General features: G+C 39.6%; 1 protein-coding gene across 4 annotated transcripts in view; it reads right to left on the reverse strand.

Annotated features, from left to right (window-relative positions):
- Positions 1–20932, reverse strand: part of HEATR1 (HEAT repeat containing 1) — a 51085-nt gene that overhangs the window by 14935 nt on the left and 15218 nt on the right. For 3 of the 4 annotated variants that reach the window (XM_059882604.1, XM_059882603.1, XM_059882605.1), the window contains exons 13-29: positions 18382–18477; positions 17829–17917; positions 16653–16864; positions 16175–16300; positions 15416–15603; positions 13419–13602; positions 13135–13271; positions 11969–12161; positions 7992–8161; positions 7442–7600; positions 5005–5247; positions 4614–4745; positions 3690–3793; positions 3403–3546; positions 2662–2780; positions 2446–2567; positions 612–740 (exon numbers count right to left, since the gene is read on the reverse strand). In XM_059882604.1, the coding sequence (XP_059738587.1) occupies positions 612–740; positions 2446–2567; positions 2662–2780; positions 3403–3546; positions 3690–3793; positions 4614–4745; positions 5005–5247; positions 7442–7600; positions 7992–8161; positions 11969–12161; positions 13135–13271; positions 13419–13602; positions 15416–15603; positions 16175–16300; positions 16653–16864; positions 17829–17917; positions 18382–18477 (2547 nt within the window). Of the gene's footprint in view, positions 1–611; positions 741–2445; positions 2568–2661; positions 2781–3402; positions 3547–3689; positions 3794–4613; positions 4746–5004; positions 5248–7441; positions 7601–7991; positions 8162–11968; positions 12162–13134; positions 13272–13418; positions 13603–15415; positions 15608–16174; positions 16301–16652; positions 16865–17828; positions 17918–18381; positions 18478–20932 lie in introns of all 4 variants that reach the window. The other variant, NM_001076448.3, reaches the window with a different exon arrangement.

Here is a 20932-nt window from a genome sequence, read left to right on the forward strand (position 1 = left end):
AAGGTGCTCGGTATGGTCACAGAGAAAATGGTCAATAACATGAGAAAAGAAAGTAACAGCAGTGGAGGTAAAGAGAAAACCCAAGTGGATAACCATGCCCGTTCATCTTCAAGGCTCTTTTTTAGTTTCAAAGTCTTCACTTCTTCCTGAGACTAGGCTGTTAGAGACCAGGTCTCAGTCATCTCTTTGTGTACTAAGTTTCAGAGAACACTTGGTAAACGTCAGTTAAATTGTATGTTAACACATTTGCCACCATATCTTTAAAACTTCCTATCTGCACAGACCTACTTAAGGGTCTCATCAAACTGACGCAATGTCCTGAGATATAACCTGACTATAAATTCACTTTGTCAGAAGAATGTTAAGGTACTTGTTTAGTTTATACCCTTGCAGTACAGCACAATCAGCTAGGGATGTTTATAGATATTTCTGGAAAAGATGTTATTTCCAAGACTACTCCCTAGCTTCATCACTCTAAAATTTAATGGGCACTGATACCTGAGCATTCTGGAGAGGCTTTTAATGTCATTTATTAACTACTACTTGAATCTCACACCATGTAAAATCTTAAAAATTATAAAATATAACCCCAATGACAGTAGAAAACTCACCTGAATAAGTGCTGGAATAACCATTTTCACTGTCTTGTTGATGACCTGAAAACTGTAAGTATCATCTAGACGCATCACATTGGCTCCCATAAATGTAAAAATAGACATGATATTGTGTAGAACTTTATCCTGAAAGCAAACACATTTTTCAACATTTTCCATCTTAAGCAGATCAAATATCAATGATTCATTACAACTCAGCAATAAAAAAATATAACCCAGCTTAAAAACAGGCAAATGATGCACAAAGACATTTCTCCACAAATAAACAGTTGATAAGCACATGAAAAGATGATCAACATCAGTTATGAGGGAAATGCAAAATCCAAATCAGAAAGCACCGATTCGGACAAGTATAATAAAAAAGATAGACAGTAATAACTGTGAGGGAGTGGGCAAATTAGAACCCCTAGACACTTCGTGGTGGGCACAAAATGACCTCACTTTGAAAATGGCCTGACAGTTTCTCATGAAGTTAAGACCCAGCAATTCTACTCCTACTGAAAATACTGACACGTTCACACAAAGCCTCCTGTATGAATGTTCACAGCAGCATGATGAACAGCCAAAAAGTGGAAACAACAAATATGTCAATTAACGAACAGATAAAAAGTGGAAACAACTTAAATGTCCATCAATTACTGAACAGATAAATGAAACAATGTACATACAAGCGTTTACTGTTGTTGCTGTTGTTTAGTCTCTAAGTCTGACTCTTTATGGCCCCCTGGACTTAGCCTACCAGGCTCCTCCGTCCATGGGATTCTCCAGGCAAGAATACTGGAGTGGGTGGCCATGCCCTCCTCCAGAGGATCTTCCCACCCAGGGACTGAACCAAGTCTCCTGCATTGCTGGCGGATTCTTTACCATTGAGCTACCAGGAAAAGTCCTACAATGGTTAACTACTCAGCCATAAAAGGAGTATTGATTCAAGCTTCCAAATGGATTAGCCTTGAAAACATGCGAAGTGCAAAAAGTCAGACACAAATAAGGCCACGTATTATACGATTCCATTCACAGGAAATGTCCAGAACAGAAGAGTAGATAGGCGGCTGCCAGAGGAGGTGGTGTGGTGGTAAAGGGAACAGGGACTGAACGCTAATGCATACGGGGCTTCTCTCTGAGGCTGATGACAGTGTTCTGGAAATACATATGGTGACAGCTGTACAACCGTGAGTACATAAAGCCACTAAACCGTACACTTCTAATAGGCAGATTTTGTAACAATATGAACTATGTTTCAATAAAAACAAAAGAAAAATATCAATGATTCTTAATTGTTTCTGGATTGTCAACCCCTTTGAGGGCTACTGACCCTGTACCAAGGGAAAAAAAAATCCCACACACATTAAATCTTACACATCATTTTAGTAGATTAAGAGACCCACAGAAGCTCATGAAGAATCAAAAATCATCAGTTAGGAACATATCCCTTAGATGAAAATAATTCCCATCTCTTCAAAAATCTTTAAATGATGGATTTCTATAAGGAACACGATTTCTTTAACTGAGGCAGTTTATAATCAAATTACTTTTAAGTCCACTTACTGGAGTTACCTTGCACCAAGTGCCATGCTAAGTGCTAACCATAAATTATCCAGTCCCGCTCTCACGATTCTATGAAGGTTACTGTATTTTCCACTTTACAAAAGGTGGAGCCAAAGCTTAGAGAGATCAACCAGCTCACTGCCTCAACTAGAGAGGCAGGCCTGGGAGGCCCACCTGCACTGTAAGGTCCAGAACCCCACAGAATCCCAACCATGTGCGCCTATATATGTCCACGGAAGAAAACATCCAAAATACCTGCATAAGCCTTAAGATCATTAACACTTACAGGAAATATTCCAGCAACAGTACCCAAGAGCAGAAGGGCATGGTGATGGGTCTGAGGCATCTCAGAAACACGGATGCACTGGACTATCAATTCCACGTTGAATTTCTCCTCATCCAGAACGTCTATAGGGCAAGAAATAAAATATCTGCAAGTGGTAAGTACATTCACACTCAGAGCAGATGATCCTTCCCCACTTGCTTCCAACAATGTACGTACCTTTGGGTATTCTGCCACCTTCTGGAGACAGTTTTTGGCAGATGTTAAGCAGACAACTAAGAATTAACTGTTTGGTGTATTCCATGCTTCCCTGCTCGGGTGGCAAAGGCTCTAAACACCTTCAGGAATCCCAGAAGAGAAACGATGGGAAACGAAAGGGTTGTACAGTTTCAGTTCTGCAGTAATGACCAATGCCCAGAGCATATATTAAATGACGAAGAACTAAAATATTAACATTGTGTCTGTAAACACAGTGTGAGATTTCTAATGCTGATTCTTCTATTGCAGGCAGGCGCTGACATCACATTATCTCTCTTTTCTACCGAACTTTCCATCAACCCATTTTGAACCTTCTTAGAGGACAACCTTGAGAATTATTTTTCTTCAGACGAGAGCACACATCCACCATGCAAGGCACACACTATGGCTATCTAATGATGCAGGGCTAAAAGAACCAGGTGTCACACTACATCCTTAAACAGAGGTAATGATGCCCCAGGGACACGGTATTGACCACGAAGCAGGAAAGCAGGCTGCAAGGTGAGTGCTCATTTACCACACATACAGGATGAAGGTTAGTTTCAGGCCTTGGCAAACAGGTTCCTGTAACCATTCTTTAAATCTTCCAACTATAGTATTCAACTTGCATTGTTTTACAGACTAGCTGAGCAAGAAGAGAGTGTGAAAACAGGCAAGAATTAGAATCTTATTCTCTCACAGATCAAAGGCAAGTGTTATTACCTTGACAGCAGGTTAAAAAGAGTCGGTATCAGTATCTGAGGATTTTTGAGTTTCTTTTTGTGCTGCAATAATTCCAGGATGAGGGTTACTCTTTGCCAGTAAGAACCTCCAACTTCCTGGACAGATTCTTGATCTTGTGATTTTCTGGGAATCGGACGAGACAAAAAGAAAAGCAAATACTGTCAATGTTAAGTAAAGACTATTGTAACCAATTATGCCACATTGATGGGCATCAAAAAAGTCACGATGGTTCCAAACATTCACGGCCTGGGGACAGCCACGCTTACTTGTGCTGCATCTTCTGCCTCCTCGTCTGCTGAATTGTGCCTAAGGACTTGGCTTTATCTGGTGGCTCCAGTTCTATTCTGACTTGTTCAGCATTAACAGAAATCTAGAATATTAAGGAGGAATGCGTGATGATAGGATTCCACGGATACCATTAGAGCAGTTTACGCAGATTTAGAGAGATACAATGCAAACGTCTCTGTCCCATTTTATGTCTCCCTATGACCCTAGAGCCCAGTCCAATACCCAAAGGGAAACTTCACTGACAATCCCTTATATATTCCTGGGGAATATTCCATATACCAACAACTCTATAAAGCTTAGACACACACAGGAGCACATTATCACACTGCTCTGTACCTTAATTTGTTCCACTTAGAACAAATTTTCTTAGAAATCTAAGAAAATATGTTATAATTCTGAGAACTGCAGAATCTGGACACTAGGACTTCACCACGCTATTATGTATTTTTGTGAAAGAAAGTTTCCCTAAAAAGCACAACAAAGCAACACACAGGGTAATTAGGTAGTTATTCAGATCCACAGCTAGGTTCCAACATACATAGAAACCAATGAGCAGATTCTCAATTCCATTCTATGTGTCATTAAACAACTTAAATTAAGTAGAATAATAATCCGTGACCCTGCTGAACATCAAGTCACTACACCTTCCTGTTCTTGCCTAGGAGGTGAGTAACACCTAAACTAACACACACCCTACCATTCAAAACTAAATATTTCATACCATAAAAGTAATAGTGAGGACTTACAACTTTTGATTTTGCATTTCTCTATGACCTACTTTTCTATGATTCTGGCTAATGGGAATATCTGACTTCCTAAAGGAATTACAAAAGGGAGAAGGCTTAAACATGGCATTACTTGGAAGAGAGTAAATATTAATAAATGACAAGTTTGCAACTTACCCCTTTGAAAACACTGCTAACAGTCTGAGAACAATGTGAGTTCTTACAGTTCACCAATAAATCAAACAACACGCACAAAAGCTTCTGCTGAACCTTTTCATCTGTTATAGCTGCGAAAAATGGCTTCGTAATCTAGAGGCAGAAGAAAGGCAACTGAGATCTATGAACAAACCTGAATTCTAAAAATGACGTTTCCATCATTGTCTTACAATGTGAAATTGGTCCCCATTTTGTCAGTTTAATGACTCATGTACATTATCCAGTTTTGCAAAAATGGGTCAAATGTATCATATTCCTTTGAAACACGTTCAGACCATTTTATCTTCTCGAAGTAAACATTACAAATTTTCAAAAGCTTAACATGCTTTAATCTCTGAAAGAAATCACTGACCTTTTCGAGAGCTGTAATCTGAATGGCTGGCATTCCCATGCAAAGTTCCTTTGTTGTGTGCAGAGCTTTTATAAATATATCTAGACTCTTCGGGTCCTTATGTAAAAGAGAAGCTGAATATTCATTATATTTTCCCAGAATGAGATGCAGGGCAATGGCCTCATCTTTCAGGACAGCTGCGGGCTCCTTCTGGCTCTTTTCTAAAAGTTGTTCAATCATTGACAACAGCTGAGAAAGCACCAGCTAAAGTTTGGAAAGTTTATTAGTAGACAGTTATTTATACTGATGCAAGTTTTTCCTTGCTGTACAAAAACATCCAAAGAGATGTTGTAAGACTAGAAGCTTAACACAGAAGGAAAAAACCAACAGTAATGACCTCCTAGGCATAAGGACAGCTATTAATCCAACTAAGGCACCCAGGTGCCTCATGACAGTTCAGTCTGTAATAATCAAAAGCTCCGAATCTTTCAGCAGTAATACTCTGTGGGCATTCTAAGACTTTCTAAAAACAGGAAATACAAACTGAAGTTTTAGACTACAAAAATAAAATTAAGCTTTTCCACACAATATTTCCAACTTGGTATAATTAATATTAATTCAAATTATATATGTGAAGTCTTCAATAACTAAAGCAGCAGCCAGCAAATTATGGCTTGCAGGACACGTTCAGAGGACCATCTGTTTCTGTAAATTTTGTTGAAAATCACAAGCATGCTCTTCTGTTTACATACTGTCTGAGGCTGCTTTGGCAATATGATGGCAGAGCAGAGCATCTGCAACAGAGTCTGTACAGCCACAGGGCGTAAAATAGTTGTTATTTGGTCCTTTACAGCAAGGATCCCCAACCCCAGGGTTGTGGACCAGGGCTGGGCTGTGGCCCATTAGAAACTGGGCCACACGGTAGGAGGTAAGCAGCAGATGAGTGAGTGAAGCTTCATCTGTATTTACAGCTGCTCCCCATCACTTGCTTTACCGCCTGAATTTCTCCTACAGTCAGATCAGCGGTGGCATTAGATTCTCACAGGAGCATGAACCCTAACCTTAAAGTCAAGGCGGACTATCCCAAAATGGCCACAAAACAGAAAGAGAGTGCACAATAAAAGTAATGCACTTGAATTATCCCGAAAGCATCCCGCCACCCTTCTGTGGAAAAACTGTCTTCCACAAAACCAGTTCCTGGTGCCAAGAAGCTTGGGGACACTGCTTCATAGAACAAGACTGTCAACTCCTAGTTTACACTGTATCAGGAACGACACAGAGCGGACACAGGCCATCTATTTTCTTGGCCTGGACAATGTAATGAAATGTCTTTTACTCCATTTTATCCCAATTTTGGGCTTCACTAGTGGCTTGCTGCTGCTGCTAAGTCGCTTCAGTCATGTGCGACTCTGTGCGACCCCATAGACGGCAGCCCACCAGACTCCCCCATCCCTGGGATTCTCCAGGCAAGAACACTGGAGTGGGTTGCCATTTCCTTCTCCAATGCAGGAAAGTGAAGTCGCTCAGTCGTGTCCGACTCTTTGCGACCCCATGGACTGCAGCCCACCAGGCTCCTCCGTCCATGGCATTTTCCAGGCAAGAGTACTGGAGTGGGGTGCCATTGCCTTCTCCATCACTAGTGGGTCAGTGGTAAAGAATTCAACTGTCAATGCAGGAGACTCCGGTTTGATCCCTGGGTTGGAAAGATCCCCTGGAGAACGAAATGGCAACCCACTCCAGTATTCTTACCTGGGAAATCCATGGACAGAGGAGCCTGGCAGGCTACAGTCCACAGGGTCACAAGAGTCAGACTTGACCTAGCGACTAAATAACAACACTACCCCTCTCTTACTTCTCCAACTTGCAGTCAATTCCCAAGACTGGTAAGGTCCAGAGGAATTTTTGGAACACAAGGATAAGGAGCAGTTTTCTCTGGCTTACAAGCACAAACCATCACACAAATGGTTCATAAACCTCTTTCTTTCGTAACACGGGCTTCCCTGGAACCATAAAGCTCTGTTTCTCCCCCCGACCTCTCTAGAAATGTACAGCCATGTGTATTTTAAAAAAGAGTAAACAATTTTGAAATATACATAGACTTTTATGTTCAAATATTATTATTTTGTGGAGATTTTCACCTGAGAATAAACACAAACTGTTTTTCATCAATGCATTGTCATCAGTTCTCCCTGTGATTTTAAAATTCATTTAACATCAAGTCAATGATGAGGCAGGGATAACACACAATTTTAAAATGGACAGAAATGCACTGCTGCTTGTTTTTTGTACCCTGTATCTTTTCCCTCCACCTCAGCTCTTCTTTCACATTAATATGAAAGTATTCACGCCTGAGTGTGTATATATATAACTCTCACGCAGTCTTGTACACACATGACTAATTAAAATAATCTTCACTAACATCACCTGCAATGGATACAGCCCACTAAGTTACACATACCTCATTGTTGATGTCCTGAAGTACTTTCATCAAGTCTTTTGTAACGTAAGATGGGCAACTATATACACAATGAAGGAGGTTTTTCAAAGTTTCAGATAACTTCTGATGAGATTTCAGCTTCTTTTCACTCTGCAGTTCCTCAAATAAAGTTGCCAAGTCCTAGGATACAAAAAAGAAAAGTGGCTTAAAGAAAAAGGGGCAGGGGCTCCGTGTGCTACTCAGGGAAGATGCTTTCCCAAATGATGCAACACAGCTCACGATTTTTCATTTGCCCTTGAAATCTGAATAGGAAATGGTATCACTACCCGTCTGGTAGCTTACTACCAACACTGGTCTTTTAGCCAGTGACAAGACAGCAGAAATGCAACATGATACTGCTATCTTTTTAAGATTAGGGGATAAAGATGTGCAGATACTGACATATCAATTTCTAAATTCAATGACTTAGCCAATCAAACGCCCTGCAAAGCAGAACGTCAACGAAGGGGAGAATGGCTCATGTGTCCACAACGGTCTGCACACACTCCATCTTCTCTGCCACTGAGTTTACCTGAACAACGTAGGTGGCATCTGAGGTGATCTCCTCTGCTTTAGGAACCACGTGATCTATGACCAGATGAAACTGGGACGCCACTCCACTGAGGACCTGGAGACAGTGAATGGCAGCCCTGCGCACTTCTTTTATGGGGCTACCCAGATTAATGAGTAGAGAGACCACCACTAAAACCAAAGGGAAAAACATTTAAGTAACAATGAAAACACTGAAACAGCATAAAATTGCAACTTTCCTCCCAGCACAAACCCCCTCTCTGAAGTCACTGTTTAATCCTTTCACTACCCTAGAGAAATGCTAGATGTATAGTGGTGTGCTTGTCTGAAAATACATGAGACCAGAGCACACACGTCCTGCTCTGCACAGCCGCTCTCACATCTCAGTTACACTGGGAGTGTTTCCCATACCACTACTGATACATACATATCTAAAGTAAAAGCCTTTTAAAATTGTACACAAATGCCAGATCGTGTGGTCCATATTTTTAAAAACTAGTACCTTACTAGTAAAAGTTTAGATTGTTTCTAGTCTTTTGGCATTAAAACCGCTGCAACAAACGCCCTGTACATACACCCCTGAGCAAGTGTGCAGAGGAAATAACCTGCTCGTGCATCAGGCTTGGCAGATATTTTGTCCTGAACTGATGTTTGCTTTCACATTCTTTTTGACGTGGTAACTTTATAGCTTTATAGAAGACTACTTTCTTCTAGCTTTATATGTTGCTTAGAAAGGTGCTCTCTTTAAAAAGTACCTACCTCTATATTTAGATAGTCATCATATGTACTCCACATTTTCTAACACTAAAGCTAAGTTTTCTTTTTAATGTGCAATCTTTAGTTCAGCTCACATTTTTGTCTAAGGAATAAGGCTGGAGTCAAACTTCTTTAATATTTCCAAATGACTAGCCAGATGTCCTGCTTAATATTCAACTTAAGAACCCCACAGACCTGGGACGTCAGCTTTATCATTCATACATCTCACTAGTACTTGAAAGGCATCTATTTCTGCCAACTAGAACCATGTTCAACAAAAATGATGAATTTAACAAGAATGCTTTTGTTTCCCCAATTATGTGGCAAAAATACTAGCTTCTGATTTGAGAAGTATTTTCATCATGTTACTCCTATTCTGCTGTCACTTAATTAGGAACAGTTACTGATTTTTATCTCATGCCTTTTCAGATCTTTGGACATGATTCTATGAGTTTTCTCTAGCCAATTACATAATAGAGTTCCCAGTTTTGAACCAATTTTGTCCTGCTGGAATGAACTCTGGGGAAATGTTTATTCTCTAAAATAATGCTCCTGGACCCAAGAAATATTTTATTTAGAACTGTTGCATTATTATTCAAAGCACGCACTGCCTTTTGTCTGTCAGCATGTTGTGCTGGTTTTAAACAAAATCTGGAGGCTTTCCTTCATTCTATGCCCTGCCCCGCTCAACAACACTGAAATAAACTGGCTTCAAGGATCTGGTAAAATGAATCTGTGAAAGCAACTGAATCAGGGTTTTTTGAAAGAGAAGTCTCTGGGATAAAGAGAACTAAATTCCTTTTATAGTAGTTAGTTATTTATGCTTTATTCCATGCTATTTACTGGGGCAAATTTTGGTAATTTTTATCTTGCTAGAAATGATCCATTCTATATATACTACTTCTGGAATGCCAAGAAACAGTATGACAAGCGTTCATACCTTTCTGAGGTCATATAAAAGTTAAATTTTCCTGGTCTCCAGAAAATTAATTTATAAAATAAAGCCAGAAATGAACAGCTGAAGAGATGAATTCACAAAAAGGGCAGCTTCAGGCCCAGGTATCTATTTGCTAGAATTTCCAGTCCTTTCTCTTTTCCTTTTAAACAAACATCATGTTTTTTGTAATTATATGAAAACAAATACCAGCCAAGATTCCTTATGGATAAGGTATGACTAGAAGCTCACTGCAGAGAAGGAAATCGCAACCCACTCCAGTATTCTTGCGTAGAGAATCCTGTAGACAGAGGAGCCTGGTGGGCTGCTGTCCATAGGGTTGTACAAAGTCAGACCCGACTGAAGTGACTTAGCATGCATGCATGCATTGGAAAAGGAAATGGCAACCCACTCCAGTGTTCTTGCCTGGAGAATTCCAGGGACAGAGGAGCCTGGTGGGCTGCTGTCTCTGGGGTTGCACAGAGTCGGACACGACTGAAGTGATATAGCAGCAGCAGCAGCTCACCGGACACTCGCAGTCGAGTGGCCTGAGGACAGGTGCAATGAGTAAGCGCCCTCTATCTGGTCCTAGGCGATGCTAGTGGTCCTTGAGCTTTCAAGCAGAACGGAACGTACCTCTCCTGTTTTTAACAGAGTCCTGTGACATGTCTAGGGAGCATAAATGCAAAAGTACTTTAGGAAGGGGGAGGTGACAGAAAGCAAAGCAGCAGGAGTACGAAGGGAGTTCATCTTGCCGCAATACCACAGGAAAAGTTAGGTCCTTTGTCGTGCTGCCTACAAAGAGACATGGCCCTCACAAGCCACTGCCTTTGATGCTAAAGGATAGCACATTTATTTCATACCTAACTAAAAAATCTAACTACTTGTGACTTTTTTTTAAAACTCACAAGTTTAACAGTGGATAACTATTTTCATAAAATATGGCATATCTCCATATAAAATATTCTGTAGACATTTAAAAATATATAATTATATATATTAATATAGAAAGATGCTTACAATGTATTCATTGAAAAAGTTTAAGAAATGTGCAGCAAGTTCACATCCACCTGCCAACACAGGGGACACGAGTTCGACCCCTGGTCTGAGAAGACTCCACATGCCACAAGGCAACTAAGCCTGTGTACTACAACTCCTGAGGCTGGAGCACCTGAGAGCCTGTGCTCAACAGGGAAAGCCACCGCAGTGAGAGGCCTGTGCGTTGAAACTAGAGGAGCCCCTGCTCATCACAATTCGAGAAAGCCTGCATGCAACAATGAAGATCCAGAGAGCCAAAACATAAATTAAAAAAAAAAAAAGTAAGACCATTTAAAAAGAGTGTTTGCTTTCACAGACCACTTATAAAGAGCGATTTGGAAAGACAAAATCAAGAGCATGTTCAGATTTCCCACGGGCCACTCTTTCCTCTCATACTAAAATGATTCCATCATCCTCATCAACTTTCTCACCTTCAGTCACTATAGGGTCTGATTCTGCCAGATCCTCTCATTTGTCAATAACTTTATAAGTCAATCCACTTCTCAAAATCGTATTCATCAACTTTATGAAATTCTGCATGTTTTGCAAAATTTATAATTTCACTTATAAAAAAACATAAGTTTTATTTTTGGCTGTTTCATTACTGAGTGCCCAACCTGAAAATTACTTTATACCAGATAAAACAGATAAATCCATAAGGGTTGCCTGAATGGAGACCAATTTTATATGATCAATCAGTTAAATGCTGAATTGTATTAAGATGGTTTGGTTTCCCTAGATAGCCCTGTTACTACTCAAAAAATCAACAGTTGGATAGTAAAAACCCAAAATTAATCACCTACCATTTTTGTTACCTGTTTTGGCAAGATTTTGCAATTGATATTTAGAACTTAAAAGCAATATAAAAGTAACTGCAAACAAACTACAGTCTGCTGCTGCTGCTGCTAAGTCGCTTCAGTCGTGTCCGACTCTGTGCGACCCCATAGACGGCAACCCACCAGGCTCCCCCGTCCCTGGGATTCTCCAGGCAAGAACACTGGAGTGGGTTGCCATTTCCTACATATACACAAATACAGGCTCCCCCGTCCATGGGATTCTCCAGGCAAGAACACTGGAGTGGGTTGCCATTTCCTACATATACACAAATACACACACACATACCCCTACAGAGAGAGTGTGCACTCACACTAATAAAAACAAATTCTCCAAACCACAACCTTCATCCATCTCACACAGAGGAAGCATTACCAGCTGGTCATGACAGAACAGGACAAGGCTACTTGTAGTACCTGGAGAAGATGCAGATGCCAGCTGATGTTCGCACTGCGCCTTCTGAGAAGACAGCAGGGCACAGCCCACATAAAGAGCTTGCGTCTGCAGCGCTGCTGTCACTCTGCAGTTGAGTGGATTTGAAAGGCTAGAACCATAGGTCCATAAAACAGAAAGGAACTTGAATAACTGAAAAACATCTTCTAAATGTACCTAAAAAAAAGATAGTCAAGTTAATTTTAGTCAAACAGTATGTAAAGTCTTAGTCGCTCAGTCGTGTCTGACTCTTTGCGACCCCATGGACTGTGGCCCGCCAGGTTCCTCTGTCCGAGGGACTCTCCAGGCAAGAAGACTGGAGTGGGTAGCCATTCCTTCCTCCACGGGATCTTTCCGACCCAGGGACTGAATCTGGGACTCCTGCGTTGAAAGCAGATTCTTTACCATCTGAGCCACCAGGGAAGCCCTTTACTCAAATAAGTTGGTTCCAGATCTTTCCTCTAGTGTACAATTACAAAAAACAATTTACTGCAATGTTTTGCTTTGTCTAGTCACTTTAAAATTCATCTCTGCTGGGTACTTTAACCCACTGGGAAGGATAGAGACGAGTTCAGAGGACTTACTGGCAGTGGTATTCAGAGGACCTCTCTATAATTTTGGGCTCAAACAATGAAAAGGATGAGGTCAGCAAGCAGACAACCCAGACAAGAATGATGTTAGGAAGCCTCACTGAGAAAGTACTTTAAGGGTGGAGTGACCCATGTCAACTGTGTCAAACGCTGTTTAGAGGTTAAGACAGTATAAAGAACTGACCACTGGGCCTGGCAGCAGGGAGCTCACGGTGCTGTGACGAAATCTCTCCACTGAGTGGCTCTGCACATCCTGAACTGCCTCTCTGAACCACAGTTTCTCTCTGGTAATGGCATTAGTCAGCCAGATACACTGGGCTGTTGTGATTATTAAATACCTGAGCAGGACTAATACGTTAGGAGGCCAGCAGCCATGTCAGTCTCTGTCCAACCTCCGGACTGCTGTCATGATTCAGCACAGCTTTACCAGCCTGCCTCCATCATCACACACTTCACTGCTTAAAGGTCTGCTTTCTTTTTCATTAAAAACTACCAAAACTGAAATAATTTATAACATCATCTTCAAGGGAAGAGTATGTCTGAAAAAGATGACCTGGTACCTTTATGAAGAGTTTCATCAGAACCCGAAAGTGAATGGCATCAGCACCACTGAGAACCGTCTCAAAGAGCCCAATGAGCAGACGCAGGTAGTCTCTGCTGTCTTCTTGCAGCTGTTCGGGATTCCACCATGTATCATCTATGGGGACGAGAAGAGAATGGGAAATGGCGCATAAGCTTATGTGAATACACCCTGGGAACTTTTCATTCAAGACAAAGAACACTGGAGAATCAATACTTCAGTTTTCCACAGTATCACACTCAAGGGATTCATGGCTTGTCTTACCTTTAGGAAAAGATTTAGGAGCCTTTAGAGTATGAATAAAATTTTTCAGTGAAAACAAGAGTAAAACTGAGTCCTCCACGGCAATCCGCTGGGCAGTTTTGAGCTGTTTTACGTAATGTGCCCACAGCTCCAATGGTATCCCTCTGTCCATCATCAGCTCAAAATGCCATTCTGAGGAGATCTCCTTAAATGTTAAAGCAGAACAAAAACAGCACTAATTTAAAGGTGTCCTGAACATGACTTACAGAGATGGACTGCAATGGCTGTACAACTGTGTAATTTGCAAAATTTTGTCTATACATGTATTTGGGTAGGGAGATTAGTTGTTTTAATTAGATTTTTGAAGACATCTAACCATCAGTATTCACAAGAAAAGACACAAATAAGTTCAGCGTGGCTTCATTTTATCTGTGTTTTCTTAAAACCCATCCCTAAATCAAATGTTATTCCTGTTAATTATGCTTTATCAAATAAAGGGTAGGCATGTTTCTAAACAGAAGATTAGGAATTGCATTTCCAAGAGATCCTTGAAGAGACTTTTCTCATTTCACACTTTTACTGCTGATCTGAAGAATAATACATGGTCAAATCCCCAGATTTGCAGATGATTCTAAACAAGAAGCATAAAGTTAAGGTGCATAGGAATTACACTAAAATGCCAACAGGAAGCATGAGAAGTGGTGCAGGAAAATGACAAATGAGACTCCGCAAGGCAAGTGCAGAGTAGTAACTTGGAAGTAAAATAACCCAAAGCCAGACTTTCAAGATAATGGCTCTGGTGGTGGATTTCACTGGCTCAATGTGCTGCTGCTGCTAAGTCGTTTCAGTCGTATCCGACTCTGTACGACCCCATGGACGGCAGCCCACCAGGCTCCCTGTCCCTGGGATTCTCCAGGCAAGAACACTGGAGCAGGTTGCCATTTCCTTCTCCAATACATGAAAAGTAAAAAGTGAAAGTGAAGTCGCTCAGTCATGTCCAACTCTTGGTGACCCCATGGACTGCAGCCTACCAGGCTCCTCCGTCCATGGATCTACTACAGCCAAAAAGATGCTCAAAACTTTCAGAAAGGGTATCAGATATAAAACAACATGTTACCTATCCATAAAATGCTCAATTTGTCCACACTTTACCACTGAAACAAGTAGAGTCCAGGTCACCATGCATTCAAAAAAATAAAGAAGTTAAGAAGGGCTCATCTGAACTATGTTTTATTTTTTTTGGCTGAGCCTCAAGGCTTGTGGGATCTTAACTCCCCAATCAGGGATCAAACCTGGGCCCCAGCAGTGAAAGCACAAAGTCCTAGCCACGAGACCACCAGGGAATTCCCTGGGCCACTTTTTTAAAATATGAAGCTTCGTTTCTATAAAGTTTACAAAAATTTAGCTATAATGGCTGTGATAGAACTTATAAAATCCTAAGGGTATAAATGAATGTGAAAAAGACGAGATTTGTTGAGCAACTCCTACAACAAGGAACACAAGAAATAAAAATGACACTACTGTAAGATGCTATTTATGGCAGATATTAAAAGAAAAAACTCTGTAACGTCAAGGTGTGGTAGTAGGTAAAAATATCAATATGTAAGACTGTCAAAGATAATAATATGCTTGCAAAATCCAAATAAAAATAATACAAAAGATCTATTTTAGTAAACAACAGAACAAAACAATATTATTCAAACAGTAATGTATCTAGTGAATTCCTTATCACTAGATGTAGTTAAGTACAACTCGGAAAATGGCCCAATAGAGATAACACAGAGTAGAGTCAATTATCAGACACAAACACCGCAAACCTGAAATCCCACTACTTAATCACATTTCCTGCAGAAGGAAGAGAGTGCCTAATTCATTACCTACTACTACAAAAAGCCACTTCATGTTCTACTCCTAGAATCCAAAGACTCAGCATCTCAGCCTCCAATTTTCAGCTCTACTGTGACTGACAAAGTGGTCTCAACATTCGACTCTCCAGAGACTCTGCACTCCTTACTTACCACTGTAGTAATGACATTTTCAAGCTTCTTTATTTTTTTCTGCAACAAACTGAAGACTCTTGTTGCAAATGGAAAGTGAGTTTCTTTCAAGGACGAACAGCAGGAGACAAGCACAGCCATGACTACGTGAAAAGTCACTTTCTGCTTCAAGCTAAAGGATTCCTTCTCTCCAACACCTATTAAATCCTCTACCTTGAAAAATAAACCAACTCCATTAATGGTGGCTTTCGGTTGGCATAAAAACAATTTTCTCAACCTCTGCCTATCTGGGTATCATTTGTTCTATATTCAGAGATGATAAATATAAAACCTTAAAAAAGTAATAAGCATTGACTTCTAATTATAAAAATAATTTGAGAAATTACAATGAACATAATTGCACCTGCCAACTAGATAAATGTTTTTATGTTTTTAAAAGGTTTATTTACTAAGGCAAAAGAAAATTTCTTTCAGATTATATTTTGTTCTTTTAAGAAAAATATGACTTTAATACTTTAAATGAGAGGAAAAAAGATTAAAAAGTATACATTATATTCCTACTGGTCCAATAAACAACACAATGAAATAAATTCTCCAAAATGTTAAGGATTTCAAACATCTGCAAGATACACTAAATAACACTATATATTTTTAAAACAAAACTAAGTACTCAAGAATGGAAAAGTTATTTTAAATAAAAGAAGAACCTAGTAAAGTAACTACTGAGAGTCCAGAAAGCTTCTGAGAAGGAAAGCCAGGGTGTGGACTTCAATAGTGTACCTACCATCTTTAACATTGAAGAGGGATTCCCCGAATTTATATTGTCAGCCAGCAACTCAATCATCTTCTGATTCGCTACGCCAATTAGTTCTTCTGACTTTGTGCTTTTAATCACATTTTCAAGAGCTGTTTAAAAAAAAAAAGAATGCATATATAAGAATCAAACACCAGGGGCTCTTATGTCATCAATGTGTCTGCATTCACTTGAATGCAGAGTAGGGAATTTAGGCAAAAGTTTTACAATCTTCCTGTGAAGGTGTGCTTTTTATTTTTCTTTTCATACAATTTAGAATTCATCAGTGGGTGAGCTTCCTTTTCAAAGTATACTTTTCATATTAGCAAAAAGTTTCAAAATTCTTGCTGGCATGTAACATAAACGATTTCAAATAACAATCACTGTCCATTTTTAATTGTCATTATCTTCCTTCTTTAAAGTGTCACTTGTTCACTTTTTCTGAAAAACAACTTCATCTCTTACCTTCTTTCCAGCCTCTTAATAAAGGATGCAAAGAGCAAATTCCTGATTTTGATAAATAAACAGCCATTTTCATCTCAGCAGATTCCATATCGTCACTGTTGATGATCATAAATGGCAACAGATGCACCACCACCTGATTCGACAACTGATCATTTTCACCTAGTATTTCCTCTTTAACCAGTATGCCTGCTGCGATCTCAAGTACCTTGTACCTTAAAGATACATAAACACATTTGGTTGAGATACATTAGAGACTTCAGTTCAGCAAAAACTCATCATTATACTTTCCCAGCTCAACTGACACAATCCTGGTCTCTTTACCAAATACATTACTAAGAAACATCAAGACATCACTTAAAATCCATGCTAACAAAGGGGTTATTTGGAGCATGAATTTTAAATCAATTCTGTCAAATCATATTTTTTTTGAAAGTGAAAGTCGCTCAGTTGTGTCTGATTCTTTGCAACCCCATGGACTTAGTCCCTGGAATTCTCCAGGCCAGAATACTGGAGTGGGTAGCCCTTCCCTTCTGGGGATCTTCCCAACCCAGGGATCTAACCCAGGTCTCCCACATCGCAGGCGGATTCTTTACCAGCTGAGCCACAGGGGAAGCCCAATTTTTTTTTGACAGATCATTAATTGTAACATAAAACATAGATCACACTATACTATGTCTCAACTCCACTAGAAATCCAAGATTCACTCTTAAGTTCAAAAAATAATATCTGAACAGATATTATGTTCTGTTCAACTACATAGGATATAAAAACTTGTAAGACACGCTCTCATTCTCTAAAGAGCTTAGTCAGTTTTCCATGTAAAAAGTGTAGATGCCAAAAATGAAATAGTAAAAGCTCATCAAATATTACAAAAAGTGTCATGTGCCTCTGAGTCTATTTTTTATTTAATGTATTTGTATTTGTTTTTAGTTATAAAGTATATTATTATTGTTAAAAAGAAAGACCCCACAAAATTATATAAAGTAAAAAATTAAAGTCGCCTCCTATCCTACTTCCCAGATCTTAGCATTATGTCACACATTATATTTCTTTTTCCATTTTATTAAGAAAAATTTCAAACACAGAGAATATTATGGCCCATATAAATCCAAATAAAAGTGAACTTCATACAAGAATTTCACTAATTTATTTATAAGAGAAGATATAAATACTTACCATCCCCTATTTTTTGAAAGTTCTGCTCTTTGAAAGAGATTCAGGAGATGTGAAACTGTCACTTCTGAACTAAAGTGTTGTTTGAAAACCTAGAGAGAAAAAAATAACCATGGGTAAATTTTTACTTGCTTCAAATATGGTGCTTATTAAACTTAAAAAAATTATGAATTATAAAGAATTTATCCCCCCCAAAAAAAGAGAATTTATCTCCCAAGAATCCCAAATTTACAAGTTTAAAATCCCATAATTTAAAAGTTGTATGTGAGCAGTTTCTCAAAAGTGGCACTCAGGAGCCAATTTCCCATGAACCTCGGGAATTTACTATTAATAAAAAGCACTTTTCCATTTTAAAAGAACTTCCAGATATATAAAGCTGTGTAATCTAACTACTCCTATGTGCTCTCCCCAATTAAAAGTCTGTGATCTCAACAGAACTATTTCCAAAAAAGAATAATTTACAAATATATTCCTGCCTAGAGGTGATTCGTGTGAGAACGGTAAGTAAATATTGACAAGCAAAACATGCACTTCCATGCACAACAAAGTCACTCACCTCAAAAGCACTTACAGCCGACAAAACGACATCCACACTGTCATCACCCAATCGGGTTAAAATGGCTTCTTTTATGAAAGACTCATCGATACTCTCCTGAACAATGGGGAAAAATTAATTTAGTTGCTGCTATAATCTCGAGACTTTAAATTAGAAAGGAAGTATGGTTTTGTGAAAGGCATTCCAGAATTCCAGTCAAGGAACACAGGCTCTGCTGCCCCTGGTGCAAATTCAAAACTAAGCACACAGGAATTGAATTTGCACTGAACTAGTACTCTTGCCTGGAAAATCCCATGGATGGAGGAGCCTGGTAGGCTGCAGTCCATGGGGTCGCTAAGAGTCAGACACGACTGAGTGACTTCACTTTCACTTTTCACTTTCATGCATTGGAGAAGGAAATGGCAACTCACTCCAGTGTTCTTGCCTAGAGAATCCCAGGGATGGGGGAGGCCTGGTGGGCTGCCATCTATGGGGTCGCACAGAGTCGGACACGACTGAAGTGACTTAGCAGCAGCAGCAGCAGGCCATCTCTAGAAGTCCTTTTTAGATGAATAATTGTTTGGTACAAACTTTTTCCAGTTTCCACTGAAAATATAACATGTGTAATTGAAATGCAATTTTTATTTTGTAAAAATGAGAGAAAACCTACATATTGGGAGTGCAGAGATTACAGAACGAGACTGTCTAGGTTGAAATCCCAGCTCTACCACTGGACAAGCTATGAGATCTTGAGTAAGTTACATAACCTTCCTAAGCCTCATTATTCTCATCTATACCACAGGGCTAATAACAAACAGTACATCCCTCAAAAGGCTGCTACAGGATCAAATAATACATATCAATGCTTAAAACAGTGCCTTAGACATCAGCAGTGTTAAAATTAAGCATATTAGTTTTCATAGTTTTTATAAGGATGATGACATGCACTCTGCCAAAAAAAGTTCATGTTTTTCTTTTAAATTATGAAAGAAAATAAAACATAAAATCATTCACAACAAAAATGTAAGACTCCTTAAGAAATAGAGGAAAACAACAGAATGGGAAAGACTAGAGGTCTCTTCAAGAAAATTAGAGATACCAAGGGAACATTTCATGCAAAGATGGGCTCGATAAAGGACAGAAATGGTATGGACCTAACAGAAGCAGAAGATATTAAGAAGAGGTGGCAAGAATACACAGAAATACTGTACAAAAAAGATCTTCATGACCAAGATAATCACGATGGTGTGATCACTCACCTAGAGCCAGACATCCTGGAATGTGAAGTCAAGTGGGCCTTAGAAAGCATCACTATGAACAAAGCTAGTGGAGGTGATGGAATTCCAGTTGAGCTATTTCAAATCCTGAAAGATGATGCTGTGAAAGTGCTGCACTCAATATGCCACCAAATTTGGAAAACTCAGCAGTGGCCACAGGACTGGAAAAGGTCAGTTTTCATTCCAATCCCAAAGAAAGGCAATGCCAAAGAATGCTCAAACTACCGCACAATTGCACTCATCTCACATGCTAGTAAAGTAATGCTCAAAATTCTCCAGCCAGGCTTCAGCAATATGTGAACTGTGAACTTCCGGATGTTCAAGTTGGTTTTAGAAAAGGCAGAGGAACCAGAGATCAAATTGCCAACATCTGCTGGATCATCAAAAAAGCAAGAGAGTTCCAGAAAAACATCTATTTCTGCTTTATTGACTATGCCAAAGCCTTTGACTGTGTGGATCACAGTAAACTGTGGAAAATTCTGAAAGAGATGGGAATACCAGACCACCTGACTTGCCTCTTGAGAAACCTATATGCAGGTCAGGAAGCAACAGTTAAACTGGACATGGAACAACAGACTGGTTCCAAATAGGAAAAGGAGTACTTCCAGGCTGCATATTGTCACCTTGCTTATTTAACTTATATGCAGAGTACATCATGAGAAACACTGGGCTGGAGGAAGCACAAGCTGGAATCAAGCCTGCCGGGAGAACTATCAATAACCTCAGATATGCAGATGACACCACCCTTATGGCAGAAAGTGAAGAGGAACTAAAAAGACTCTTGATGAAAGTGAAAGAGGCGAGTGAAAAAGTTGGCTTAAAGCTCAACATTCAGAAAATGAAGATCATGGCATCAGGTCCCATCACTTCATGGGAAATAATATGGGGAAACAGTGGAAACAGTGTCAGACTTTATTTTTTTGGGCTCCAAAATCACTGCAGATGGTGACTGCAGCCATGAAATTAAAAAACACTTACTCCTTGGAAGGAAAGTTATGACTAACCTAGATAGCATATTGAAAAGCAGAGACATTACTTTGCCAACAAAGCTCCATCTAGTCAAGGCTATGGTTTTTCCAGTGGTCATGTATGGATGTGAGAGTTGGACTATGAAGAAAGCTGAGTGCTGAAGAATTGATGATTTTGAACTGTGGTGTTGGAGAAGACTCTTGAGAGTCCCTTAGACTGCAAGGAGATCCAACCAGTCCATTCTAAAAGAGATCAGTCCTGGGTGTTCATTGGAAGGGCTGATGCTAAAGCTGAAACTCCAGTACTTTGGCCACCTCACGCGGAAA

Source organism: Bos taurus, chromosome 28 (genome assembly GCF_002263795.3).
Source record: "Bos taurus isolate L1 Dominette 01449 registration number 42190680 breed Hereford chromosome 28, ARS-UCD2.0, whole genome shotgun sequence".
In the NCBI taxonomy this organism is placed as follows: Eukaryota; Metazoa; Chordata; class Mammalia; order Artiodactyla; family Bovidae; genus Bos; species Bos taurus.